The 14,262-nt window shown below is 40.0% G+C and overlaps 1 protein-coding gene across 2 annotated transcripts in view; it reads left to right on the plus strand.

Moving 5' to 3' along the window:
• The window catches only part of LOC309415756 (dymeclin), a gene marked incomplete at its 3' end in the record, with an annotated part of 207,666 nt that overhangs the window by 60,725 nt on the left and 132,679 nt on the right, over positions 1-14,262 (plus strand). For both annotated transcript variants that reach the window (XM_082013362.1, XM_082013363.1), the window contains exon 8: positions 11,613-11,799. In XM_082013362.1, coding sequence (XP_081869488.1) covers positions 11,613-11,799 — 187 coding nt within the window. The remainder of the gene's footprint in view (positions 1-11,612; positions 11,800-14,262) is intronic.

Below are 14,262 nucleotides of genomic sequence, written 5' to 3' on the forward strand. Positions count from 1 at the left end.
TGAGTGCATAGTGAACCAAAAATAATTTGAGGACAAGGTTATCGGGATAAATCAAGAGAGTATTCTGCAGTATGCTAGGAGCTATTTAAAAACTTTTGGCTGCAACTCTCCAGTAAATAGCAATCAGACTTCCAGAAATGTCTGGCAGTGAGCAGCTCCAGTTGTTCTTATGGTTCATACTTCATGCTCTACCAAGAGCGTTACTTGAAGATCTAAAACCTCTTCTGCAGTACATGAAGGGAGGTAGCTTCTCGTGGAAATGTCTGTATGTGGTGGATGGAGCACTTTTGGACACCCGACCCTTGAAAGACTACTCACTTTTAATTTTCCAGAGTTCAGTTAAATTCAGAGTATTGTCGTACCATTACGCCGTCTCTGAACCTACAATGTGGAGCACTTCTCCTGGTACGCTGTTTCCCTGCCCAGCGCTGAGATGGCTGTGTAGGCGTTATTGGCCAGGGTGGTGTGAAAGTGATCATTATAGATTTTTTTTCCCAAGAAAAATCACATGTTACTCCGTGATCTTTGTTAAAATATTCAAGCTGTTCACAGCTAGACTAGTATCATAAGTTCACCTTGAGGGAGTACACTATACATTCCTTAATCATTCCTAACTATTATATGATATACTAGATGTAATTAACCTTCTTCATCTGTTTTGTTCTCCATAGCTTTCTTTCAGGGTTTCTATTTTTCCTTCTGTTCTCTATTGTAAAATCTTAAAATGGATGCATGCTTTCCTCATGTGCATATTACAGTGCCTTGCGCAGAGGTAGATGCAGCTCAGATCGCTGATAAATGCCTAGCGACTTCATTGCAAAAGAAATAACGGCTGACAAGTACAGCTGACAAGTGTTTGACTTGCTGGTTTTGTAGCAGTAAAAGTAACCTTGATACTGGTAAGTGAAGCTAGTATTTCATGTGTTTTAAATGTCTGCATGAGCCAGCACTAGGTTTAAAGGTGTTCTTTAACTGAAAATACCTCCTCTCTGAGCATGCAGGCATCTTAAAAATAATTTCCCCAACAATCCTGACTACAGATCTGTTGAGGGTAGAGGGAGGAATGAGTGTGAAACTATAAGAAATCAGTGTCACTACATCTTATTTTTCTTTCTGAAAAATTTATTTTGTGCTTGTGAAAACTTGTTTGTCTTCCTTCTCCCTTAATCCTGTTTTAAATGCGTGTAGGATTGGAAGGGGAATTTTTTTCCATGTTATAAATGCAGAATTAGTTTGAAAAGAAAATAAAAGATCCTGGAATCCTGTGGAAATATTTGTGTGAGGACCATCAGGACAGTCAAGCAGCAGGGCAGGCTGCCCAGGGAGGTTGTGCCATCTCCATCCTTGGAAGTTTCCAAGACTTAGACGGATGAATCCCTGAGCAACCTGGTGTGACCCCGTAGCTGCCCCTGCTTGGAGCAGGAGGTTGGGCCAATGACCTCCTGAGGTCCCTTCCAGCTCTGAAAAATTATTTCTTCCTTTTTACCGAACTTTTAAAACTTCTCTGTCTTTTCCATTCTCTTCCTCTGGTTTCTCTGAGGCATAGGTTTGGTCCTGGTAGTGTTTCTGTTCAGTGGACTAGCTTGATCATTTTATTATCAAAATCAATCAATGCCACAAGTAAGTGTTGTTTTCACTTTGTCAGGATATTTTTTTGAACATGTTTCCATGTTTGTTTCTTCTGCATTTTTGTCTGGTTGTGTTGACAAAAAACATTACTGAAAATCCCACTGTCAGTAGGATTATACATATTCACTGTGCTCCCTCCCACTCCGACCACAACAACAATAAAGTACCAGGACAGTACCCTGGGCAAAAGCCAGGGGAGTTTTCTATTAAAAAACCCCACAAACAAATCCTCCCCAAATGGAAACAAAAAGACCAAAAAACCAACCAAAACCAACCCCTTCCCCCAACCCCCCCCCCCCCCCCCCCAAAACCTCCAAACCAAAAAAAGTCTGAAAAAACCCAACACCCAACAACTCCTTTTTAATGTCTCACACTGTGAGATGTTGTTGGCTTGGTTTGCTGTTCCACGGCTGATAGCTGATTGAGTCAGACAGTTGTTGTAAAATTGAATCCAACACTGAGTGGATTGCTGTTTTTCCCACATTTCTCATACATTTTCCTCTCTTCCTCCTCTTCTAGCTTGCGTTTAGTTTCCCAAGTTCCCAATAGTCATAATGTGGTATTATGCTCTAATACCATAAAACCTTTATTATTGTTATTCTTTTATATTGTGATCACATTTTCAGCTTGAGTTATACTGGACAGTCTTCAAATGCGCAGCAGAAATATTGTTCCATCTCAGAAATTGTATTGCTTGTGTCCCAAGGAGTTGAAATAGTTGTTTCCAGCAATGGGCCAGGAGTGAAGCTAATTAAAAAAAAAAAAAGTGAAGATTACGTCGTTTAAGATGTTCCGTTTCTACAGTTTTTTGAATATATTGCTTGAAGGGAATGAATGGTTTATTAGAGTTGTTTGCAGCTTTATTTGGCAACTTCTTAGCCTTTTGATTCAGGAATGTGGTATGTAACTTGCTTTGCTTAATTCTTCAAGTTGTCTGTCACCAGATACACCTACTCCTCAGCTTCGTGTTACAGATAGCAAAAATGTCTTCCGAGGTTCCAGCTAACAGCTATCCCACTCTCCAGCATCTGTGCGCAAGCAAGAGAAGTAGATCCCGTCTGGAAATGTTAAATGTATGACTTCAGTGAGATAGTTTCAAGGTGTTGATAAATATTTCTGTAGTTTTTCAGATGAAATAGGGGGTTTCATTCTTGATACAGCTACGGTGTCAAAAGCTTGATGGGAATGCAGCTCTGTAAGTGAGCTTTGAACTCCTGGGAGAAGGTGGTCTTCTCCTTTTTTTGAAGTTCAAACGAAAAAAGGAGTTAGGCAATCTAAGGGCAAAGATGGGGCTCCTGCCCTGACAATGGCCGGTATCATTTTAGATGTCACAGTAAGAGAACTCCTGAGATCTAGAGATAAAAAAGGATAAAAGATTTAAAATTAAATAAACACTATTTTTGCCGTGAACTGAAGAATAAGCTTGTTTATTAAATCTATGCAGTTTAGTATTTGTAATCTCTTTCAATGCGGTGACGTTTGAGAGGTTGCGTGAAACGTTGGAGGTGGGATTAATTGCAGGAAGCAAAGTGGAAAAGACTTTCAAAGAAAAGAGGAAAAAAAAAATCCGCGTATATAATTTGGCTAGGCAACAAAGGAGACATGACTGTGCCTTTTATTTAAAGGCTGTAAACACTGAACTGGGGAAGAAATGTTTTATGGTATTACGTAGAACCACTTATAGGAACAAGTAGATGAAGTTGAACAAAGTAATGCTTAGGCTGAATATTAGGGAAAAAATCTGAACATTGAGGTTTATTAGATTATGGAACACTCTTCCCGAAGGATGTGGTTCAAGCTCCATTACTAGTCCCTTAAAATTAGACTGGCTAGAATAACAAAATGTACTGGAGGGAACACTGTTGCATGGGGCGGGGATGAACACAGTTACCTAATACGTCTTCCCATTTCACTTGCTTCCATGATTCATGTCCTGAAAAACTGCTTCCAGAAAGTGCTAATGACATCACGGCCCCGGCCTCCTCGGACGTGTTGGTGCTTCTCGGTGCTGAGGCTTTCGGAGAGTTCATCTGGAGATTTGCTGGGCTGTCTTTTTGTTTTTTCCAGTGGCTCCTATAGCTCAGCTGTTCCTCGCAGCTTTTCCGTTCTGCTGCAGCATTGCCGGGAGCAATGGGGACGGGCAAAAATCAGGTGCCTGGGCTGTAGTTTAAAAATACAGATAACACACCTGCACATGGACTGGGCTGTTCCTGGAGAGGCTGGGAGCAGGAGTGGGGCAGGCAGCAGAATTTGTGTTGCAGAGCTTGGCTTCACAGAAGTGACTACCTTCTGCTGTTCTTGGCGAGCAGGATGAAATATCATCTCCTTTAGAATAGTATTATTAGGTGTGAAAAACCTCCCTCAAATAAGTCGTACTCAGTCGTGTATTTCAACGAGCCAGTCTTAGTGGTTCTGTTACACTGACTTGATGAGAAGAAAATAACTTTTCTTCAAAACATGTCTTCTAGCATGTTTTTCTAAGTACATTTTTCACATTTTTCACCCAAACAGCTCTTTTGAGCTTTCTATAGAAATGCAGCCACTTTTCTGTAGTATTTAGGAATTAACTACTGAAAATAGAGTATAATAGTAATAAAGCACCAGAAATAAAGACCATGACAATCCATTATGTAAATCGTTGACACACGTGTGTCTTTGGCTTTGCACAGCACTTTTTGGATCTAGGACTAAGTGGTAGGATTTTAAGCCTAGATGTGCCGTTTCAACTGATCGTGCATTTACTCTGATATAAATTCTTTTACCATTGCTATATTCGAAACAGTAAATGGAGTCAAGATGGACTGGTATATAGCTGATGTCTCAAAATGCTTACAGCACTGCACACAAGCTTTTCGATTTACTCCCTCTCGCGTGTGAATTCTTGCTGCAGCCTGCTGATGACTTAGAAACCAGCTACCCTACCAATATTTAAAATGTGAATTTATTTTGCTAGACTGTGCATCGCCCAGAAACTATTATTTTGTAGTCATTTTTAAAATGCGTTTCTTTCTTTGCTGCAAGCTAGCTTGGGTCAATTCTGTTAGTGTAAAGCCAGACAGTGGAGAGCATGAAAAGTATTGCTGAAAATTAAAAACTGTTACTTGTATTGTATCATTTATAAGGACTTGTGTCAGCTAAAAAAGTTACTGCAATAAAAAAGTTACTGCAAACAAAGTTACTGCAATATTTAGGACAGCCATTTTTATGCTTCTGAGTTTTATAATTTCCTTACCTAAAAAAGTGACACTAATCAGATCTACTTTTTCAGTCCGAGGTTGTGGTTTGTGTATACATCAGTGTGCTTATGCTCCTTATGAGTTCAGTGTTGCTTGAGGATGCAATACTTAACATGCAAGTTCATTAACCACATAAAAATTACTCCATGTTTCCCATACTTCAGCTTTGCTAGCTTCTTGCTGTAATTAATCTTCCAAAAACTTAGAGTGGGACTTTCCTAAAATTAATGTAGGTGCTGTTTTTATAGTCTTTTAAGCAAGTTTACCCGGTGCTCCTCACAATTAGCAGTTCTAAGTTGCTTAAATAAAGACCTGAGATGTTAAGGATGTGCTTTTAAAGTATAAAATGACTTTGACTTGAGACATTATGTGAATTGCATCTTGATATAGAAGTTGCCTCACTGATCCAGCCTCTCCCGCTTATGGTTCCATGGACCACTTTTTCCTCTCCCATTCATTATCACATAACATCCCCGTGGCAACTTGAGAAATTGCTTACATGGAAAAGTAATCGTAGGAAAGTATTTATGTATTTTTAGCTTTCTGCTAACACAATGTAGCAGCTGGAAACAAGGACAAGAGCCAGCACAACATGAACTGCCAGCTCTCCATGGGCCACCAGAAAGTGTTCATCAGACCACAATGTGAGAACCGTTGAATTGACTTAAGAAATGTGACACACACCAAGCATTAAATAAAAAAACCCCAACCAACCCTCAAGTTCCCAAAGCTGCTGCTTGAGTGTAATAGGAATGAAATAGTAATTACAGTGTTTCTGAATAATATGTTATTCACTGTTTTTGGTGGAGGAAGTACATGATGGTATCAATTAGATGCAGTGAAAATCACTTTTGCTTTAGTTCTTCATAAGCTATATTTACTGCTGTCTTAGCTGTTGTTGCAGCATTGAATGATCTTCTAGACGCTGAAAGTTTTGTAAGTAGGAAAGCAGGGTGTGGAGCTAGGACTTGATTTGAACAGATGACTGAGACATAAGTTAGATCTGTTTTGTTTGGTGGGCTTGTTCTGTAGTTAGGGTTTTTTTTCTGATATTTAATTCCTTTTTACCGACTTCTCTAGCCTCACCTACTTGTGTTCTTTCCATTTTTGCAACAAGGCAGCAGGATTGTCATTTTGGAAATGTTAAAATGACAGGAAGAGATCACAAAGATCTTTTGAAGAGCCACCAAAATTCTTCCTTTTCAGTCTCAAAAGCAGCCTGGGGCTACACCTCAATCTAAAAGCAATAAAGAAAACCTAAAAAACAACTAAAAGCAATAAAACTCACTGGCAGGTTGCTAACGATGTATGATGGGGCTTGGGTTGTGTGTACGGTGGAATGAGGAAAGGGTCTGCTCTCTTACCAAGCTCCAGTGAGAAATGAGCCTACTCTAAAAGGCTATGCCAGCATGAATTGGAATTGAATGCCTATGTTTAATGAAGGATAGGCCCTTCAAAGGAAAACTTGAAGTTCAATTATTGATAAGATTGCATTTTGCAACTGCTGTTAAATAATTTTTTAATTTCTCCTTTTCCCAGAAAGATGCTTTGAAATAAGTAACACCAGTTTCCTTCTGCATTAATTTAATGCATGGCAGGGAGAGCGCTCGGAGGGTTTATTTTCGAAGCTTTTGCACTGAAGGTGGAAAAGTGAATAAGTCGTGTTTTGTGGAAGAATTACAACTAGTTTAACAAATATCCCAAGAAAGCTCGCAACCTGATTATAGCTCACAGTTTGTTTGATAGACTAACTTGAAATGATGGTATGCAGTGCTAGAACTTCAGTTGGCTATAAATTTCAATGCTTTATAATGAGTAAATTTTTAAAGTACCTTCTGCGTTCCTACCTATCTTTTGGTTTGAAAATGTCTTTAAAATCAAGCTCTTAAAATTTTGCTTCATTGCATGAAAATAATTAAATGCATTTAAATGGTTCTCCAGGTAAGTACAAATGTGAACCTTGTTGTGTAAGAGAGAGCAGAGGCTGAGGTTTCTGCAGAATGGTGTTTACATTAAATAAGTGTGGTGAAGGAAAGTTCTTTTTTGATGAATGTGTCGTAACTTCATTTTGCCATTAAGTCTTGTTCCACAGACTGTCAGACTAGATTAAAATCCTGGGTTTGTTTTCATGGCTGTGAACAGCGTTTCTGGCCATCTTGCAGAAGACCTCCGATTCTCTATTGCAAAAAAACATATCTTCCTCTTCAGCAAGACCTCCTTTCCTTGCTGTGCCTTCCACGGAATTGTATGAATAGGGAAAAAAGAAGCTGTGATGGGTAGTTTTGTGGAAGAGAAGTTAAAAAGGGATCTGCTTATTCTGTTTTAAAGGTAAAAGCAGTCTGTTCCTTCTCCAAGTATTTGTTTATTTGCCACAAATAATTGACACAATTTTAAGATTTCTCTAATTGACAAAAATTCTAGTAATGTGGTTCCATGTGGAATTTAGTCAAGAAATAAAGTTATATTAAAGAATTGCAATCAAAAATAGATTACAAGTATTTTGCAGAAAACAGTAAATTCTACAGATGGAATAAGTGTTGCAAATACATAAACGTTGAAGAGACTTTTAAAAGAGTTAGGGATTATTAACTTCATCACTTACAACTAGTACTGGAAAGGTCGTATTTGGTATTGTAGTGCTTTTTCAGAGTTTACAGAGCTTCAGAAGCACTTTGGGTCATGCTCTTGCAGGCAAGCCACCCCCTTCATTCTTTTCACAGCTCAGTTGTTTAGTTTTGAGAACTGTAGCTCATCTTTGCCACTGCGCAGAGATACAGAAAGCTTTAAGAAAACTTTTGTAATTCGTATTTCCCTTGAGATATATACTAAAATGACAAATGAATAGAAGTAAATGAAACTTGAAGTGAAATTTAAATGTGAAAAAATCAAGCACTATACCTTAAAGTGTCGAGGCAAATTTTATTCCATGCTTTTAATGATGCCAGTTGCAGCTGACTTTGCCTGTGCTTAAACAGGAATTTTAAACATGGGATTTTCTTCCTTTTATTCTGTTTTTACTGTGGTGTTCTGATGAAGCAGAATCTGAAATGTGATGCTGGGCACTTTTTCTGTATCAGTGTATATTCATCATACGTTTACTTTTCTGTTAACTGTGACTTTAGACCTGAAAAGAAGATGGTGAGGAGAGCTTCTAAGGGGTTGCAACATAACTTCAGGTTTTTTTCATTTGCTAAAAAGTTTAAATATCGCTTAATTTTGAAATGTACCTTAATGTAAAACCAGGTGTAGCCAAATAATATTTCAAGTATTGTGAATATATAGAATACAAGTAGAAACACCGACTACTTTCATCTCTCTGTCCTTCTAACCTCTATCTATTTAGGACTTTAATCTGCCATTAATGATCAGAAACAAAGATCTCCTTAGAAATGTCTCTTAACTTGAGTATATTGGGAGCACCAAGCAATACTTAGCACCTAGTTGACATTGCATTTTGGAACTGAAGGGAGTATTATGAACCCATTAGCGTGGGATTGCTTTTCTGGAGGCGTACACTTGCCAACAAGGACAGAACTTCAGGAGGTTACTTGGGTCATATATCAATGTGCAGATTTCTCTTGGACATAATTACCTCATTCTCCTTGGTGGAAGATTCAACTTACCAGTATTTTGGCCATATCCTTCTTTTCCAAACTATTGAGGAAAGGTGTAGTAATGGCAGATGCCAGCAACAGAAGGGTGGGGTGGTGGAAAATAAAAAATGAGAACTACACTAAACTTGGAGAGAAAATGTACCAAACTTCAACTGATTTAAGAAATGATGATAAATACATGGTTATTTAATGTATGAGGTGTTTTTTTAAATAAGTTACCCTGGCAGGTAACATGCAGATAACTCATATGAGTTTAAAAGCTGACTTCATGGTCAGCATTTTTATTCAGCTTCGTTGCGACTTAAGGACAGTGGATCAAAACCACAGTGATAAAGGATTATTAATATGACATGAAACTTTTGCTAGGGCGGCTGTAATTATAGTGCTTTTTATTATAAGAACTCCTTCAAGCTGCTTAACAGTGAATGGCATTAGTTCCCTTGCCCTTGACATGGCAGTAATTGCCTTGCAATTGTGTTGGTGAAGGGAGCGTTGGTTTATTACAAAATCTGACTATATAATTACATTCAAAGAAAAATACTTTTTGGCTGGTGTGAAGTTTTGTAGGGCTAAGAGTACTTCAAATTCTTCTAGTTGGTTATACTATACTCATGTTTTGTATTCAAATGACTTACAGGTTTTTGTCCTGTGCACCTTGAATCTCGCAAACTAGAAGATTGAAAAGTAAACTTTCTCTGTCGTCTTTAACACAGTGTCTTATAATTAATTTTGAATTTAGGCATTAATAAAAAAAGGAAATGAGAATTTGGGGGTCTTTTTAAAGTGGAGATTATTCCTTACTGTATGTGTATTGTTATTCTGTATAATCATAGAATCACAGAATAGTTCGGGTTGGAAGGGACCTTTCAAGACCATCCAGTCCAGCCCCCCTGCAGTGAGCAGGGACATCTGCAACCAGAGCAGGTTGCTCAGAGCCCCGTCCAGCCTGACCTGGGATGTTTCCAGGGATGGGGCATCCACCACCTCTCTGGGCAACCTGGGACAGGGCTTCACCACCCTCATCGTAAATAACTTCTTCCTTGTATCCAGTCTGAATCTGCCCTCTTTCAGTTTAAAGCTGTTACCTCTTGTCCTGTCGCAACAGGCCCTGCTAAAAAGCCTGTCCCCATCTCTCTCCTCAGCCCCTCTCAGCCCTGGCAGCTGCAGGAAGGTCTCCCCGGAGCCTTCTCTGCTCCAGGCTGAACCCCCCCAGCTCTCCCAGCCTGTCCTCCCAGCAGAGGGGTTCCAGCCCTCGGAGCGTTGCTGGGGCCTCCTGTGGCCCTGCTCCAACAGGTCCATGTCTCTCCTGTGCCGAGGGCTCCAGAGCTATAATTCAAAATTTGAACTACTAATTGAGTAATTTGATAAAATGCTCATAAAATTTCAAGATATGCTTAAAAAAATCAGGTGCTAAACAGGCATTTGGGGTGGACATAATCCGATGTGATTGGGAGGGGCTGCTTCTTTTCGCCTGGGAATGGATCAGGAGCCCAGATGTGATAAGGGTAGATACCCAGGGACACTGAAGTTGTCACTTATCACCATAGCTGGGGGGGGGGGGGAGAGGGAGGGGGCAGGGGGCAAGTTTTATCCTTTCCCCTGATTTTTTCCCTGGGAATGCTGAGTCTGCAGCATCTGCTTCAGCTTTGGTGCTTCTCTTCCCCCCCACAGTGTAATAGCCTCATGAGTGGTGGCGAGGAAATGAGGGTTTATGGACTTGCTGGAGATGGCTGAGGGGAGTCATCAAATCCTCCTCTGCTGCCCCTCTCCCTTCCAGTGTTCCATTTAACTGGTATTTGGGCACAAAGCTGGTTAACTTAGTTCACCAACACTGTTGTAGTTAGGAACAGGAATTTCAAATGTGGTAGTTTAGTATTGGGGCACATTTTTTTTTTAATGCTGTAAGGTTTAAGTATGGAAATGAATCTGCTTGCGTTTCAGGCTTAACATCAAAGTTTAAACAGTATGATAATGAGAGGTTTAACGAGCAGCTTTCAGGTGCAACCTCAATACTGGAGCTGTACATGCACCATATACATGCACCTACATAAAGGGGAGGGTCCTCTCACATGCCTTCTTACTACAGTTAGTGAGCAAAGAAGTAAGAGTTGGTGTGGAATGATGAGCTATTTATGTTTTTGTACCTAATAAATTTTTGTGAGTCTAATGAGTAAAGTTTTGGTGCTTTGTTACATGTGTATTTTCGAGGCAGTTGTGACACAACAACAAACTTGCTTACCGAAGAGGAATCAATTGGTCTGGTTTTTTGACGGTATCGGTAGTGATTTTTCACTTCAAACTTTGATTTCTTTTTAACTAGATTTTTAACTTCAAATTATTGCAAACAGCTTGTACTTCCACACCTTTACATCTTATATGCAAACTCTTCAGAAAGGAATTTCAGAGCAGTTTTAAGTACTTCCAACTGGAGTGCTTTTTTGAGTTGTTTCATCTTCTATAGGAATGCAAAAATATGAGGCTGGGTTTAATAATACCTTAAAATTTAAATTGAAATTGCTGTTGATCCTGTCTTTTTTCCCAAGAAGCTTATTATTTGCTATGATGTTGTCTACCCACAATAATGAGTAATGATGATGATCTCCACCGGACTCTTAATCTGGAGGTTCTAGTTTAAGTAGTATTAGTGTTTGTTACAGTGTTTTGCCTAAAATATGCTGAGTTTATTAAAAAAAGAATACATGAGAAAAATGCTGCATGATGGACCAGGTGGGTTTTGTTAAAAAGGCAACATACACGCGCCTTTTCCTCTCTTAATGTGTTGGCATTATCGGGATTGCTGCGTGAATCCTTCAGATGGTATCTGCTCTGTGTTTAAGGTTCTCCCCTTCAAACATATGCTTTTGTTTTACCTCTCCTAATTTCCTGTATTCCTATGACTTAATTTTCTTGTATTTCCAGTAATCTTTCAATTCTCACTGGGGAACACTGCTGTGTTACTCCTGAAATTTTCATTTTGAGAAACTGAGTAGCCAGACCTGTCATCTCATTGTACGGGGGTGAATTGTTTTTCCTTCTTCTTTCTACCTCTGTGTCAGATGCTGTCTTTTCCTCTAAAGGAGTTTTGTTCATTAAAATGTCAACAGACCTAATATTTTTTGCCTTTTCTCTCTAGCTGGCCTGTGGACAGTCTTCACGTTAGGTGGGGTGGGGAGTAAACCAACGCCGCAGCTGGAGCAGTGCTCCCCTCTAGCTAACCAGAGTCTACTGCTTCTGCTGGTCTTGGCCAATCTGACCGATGCTCCAGATACGCCGAATCCCTACAGGCAAGCTGTTATGTCCTTCAAGAACACGCAAGGTCTGTATCTGTTCTTACTTCTAAGTATGCACTGATGAAAATGAAGCATTAAGTCGCTGTGACTGCTTAGAAGTTGACTTTCCCAAACTTGTTTTCCCTCCAGCCAGCCTGTAGAAGAGCAGTAATAGCACATTGTCTTCTGGGAGTCTTGAGATGTTCCTCAGCTGCTGGAACGTAATTAACTTTAAGGGGCAGGGGGAGAAGGATACTCTTTCCTTCAGATTAGATAAATTTTAGAAAGCTTCATAATTTCATAAAATATAAATAACTGGCCTACTTACAGGTCGGTTTTATCCAAGAGTCTGCTGGAGTTCCCTCAAACTTTGTAGCACTTGAGAAATCCTGTTTAGCTGGAGTCATCTTTCTTAGAGCTCAGAGAAGCACCTGAATTGCTAACTAGGTTGATCTGCTAACTGGATTCTTATATTGCAAGTGTGAGGAGAAACTGGTTAATGTAAACACTCTCATGAGACTTGCATATATGGGAAGCTGCAGACTTGTTTCAGTGCTTGCTTGGTTTTTGAGAAGGCTGGTTCCAGGCTGTATATCAGGTAGCCGCGGGTGCGATGCTGTACCGACAGTGCCCTTCTGCAGAGGGTCTTGCTTGGGACACAGTAGTGCCCTAGCACAGCTTGGGCTATTCAGATAGCTCAGCTTGCAGGCAGTGTGCTTGGTGTCACATATACTTTATCCATACACTTAAATCTCTTCAAGTTTTAGCTGTTGACTTTCACCTTTCGTTAGCTTTACGCAGGTTGACAGCATACACAGGGCTGTTCAGTGGCGCTCAGCTGCTGCATGACAACCTGTGAAGCCACATCAATACCCCTGGGTTATTCACTTTATTTGGGGGGAGGTTTTATATTCCTTTAACCATTAAGTTTTTGGCAGGTTGAACTCTTAAATTCATTCACCTTTACCCAGGACTTTTTTTTTTATTAGGATAGAGGGTTGTTCTCAAGAATTCTTAGTTCTAACGTGCCCCTTTTATTTATTGGATACTGTTTCCTGGCAATCGAGATCAAATTCTTGACATAGTTTTGGGGTTTTTTTAAACTAACTGAGAACTTATGAATGCTCTGGTTTGGTTGATTTAATGTCATCAATAGCTAGTAATGTGTTTCATTGAAAACTGTTATACATGTATCATCATAAAATTTTAAAAGAACCTATTCTGTGTCAAAAGTAGTATGAAAAGCAATATCTTCTCTGGATGGGTACATTTATGGAATGACTTATTGCTTCCTGTAAACTTGTTTCCACTGGCAATATTCATATAACTGAGCTTAAATTTGATTCCTGTGAACATTCTGAGGGGCTGTTAAAAGGAAAATGGTATGAAAAAGAAAGTCTGGTTGCTGTCATAATGATCTATAGTACGTAACTATAAAATGAAAACTGGCTTTTTTGTTGAAGTAATTTATATAATTGAATTAGGACAGAGCTAATCAAGTTCAGGATAGTTTTATTTATTCTACATGGGAATAGTTTACTATTTCTGTTGGCCAGTTGAACGTTGTGTAGAATAACACAGAATATGCTGCTATTGCTGATGTTAGTTTCTTTAATACTGTTTAGATTTTTTTACAGTTTTTAAAGTATCTTTTAATAAAACCGATAGTGAAGCGCTATAAATAGAAGTGGCACAGTTTAAGCATCCACGGAAGCAAAGCTTAAAAGTCAATAGACACTCCTCAGCTAAGGAACTGTGGCATCAGGTGGCTGCTTAACAGAGCATGTTGAACTGATCTGATTTTGCTGTCTGCATCCAAATTTTCCCTAGTCAAGAGAAATACTCACCTGAAGCAGGGCGGTTTTAAACCGGTCGGTCCATAATCGCGATCAGTGTTTGAAGGGGACATGGGGGCAGAAACGGTAGTTCAGAAAAGCCAGGGTTCGGTCTCTCCTCCGCCAGTTGGTACGGTGTTTTGGGGAGAGGCAGGGTTCCCACCACCGGCGGGCTGCGTCCTTCCCTGTGCGCGGCAGTGCCTCCCAACAGAAAGGAGAAGCGTTTGCTCAAGTGCCTCCTGCTGAGTCGAGCTGAATGGCTGGAGCCGTCGCCCCTCGCCCAGGCCAAGAGAAGCAGCAGCTCCCCGGCACGCCGTCTCCGCCGGGCCCCCAGAAACTCAGTGGGAGCCAGGGCTCCTGTGGGGCTCCTGCAGGTCTTCCAAGCACTTATTCCTTCCAAAGAGGGTGGAAATGTTGTTCAAAATAAGTGACAACTACCACAGTTTTCCATGCTGAAAGCTATTCAGAAACATTCCTAAGAATATGGGCTAAAAAGAAAGGGGAAATCAAGACCCCCACATCTCAGTGGGTATAGGTAGTGTTTGTGTGATCGGTCCCTACCAGTATAGAGATTTCTCCAGAAGAGTGGAAAAGTTTGGCAGGAAACCACAGGAGTACTCGTTTAAGAGCCAAATTTGTGTTGGCTCACTGTTTCTGTCCATGGGCACACGCGTGGTGA

Source organism: Phaethon aethereus (assembly GCF_964289735.1).
Source record: "Phaethon aethereus genome assembly, chromosome: Z".
Classification (NCBI taxonomy): Eukaryota; Metazoa; Chordata; class Aves; order Phaethontiformes; family Phaethontidae; genus Phaethon; species Phaethon aethereus.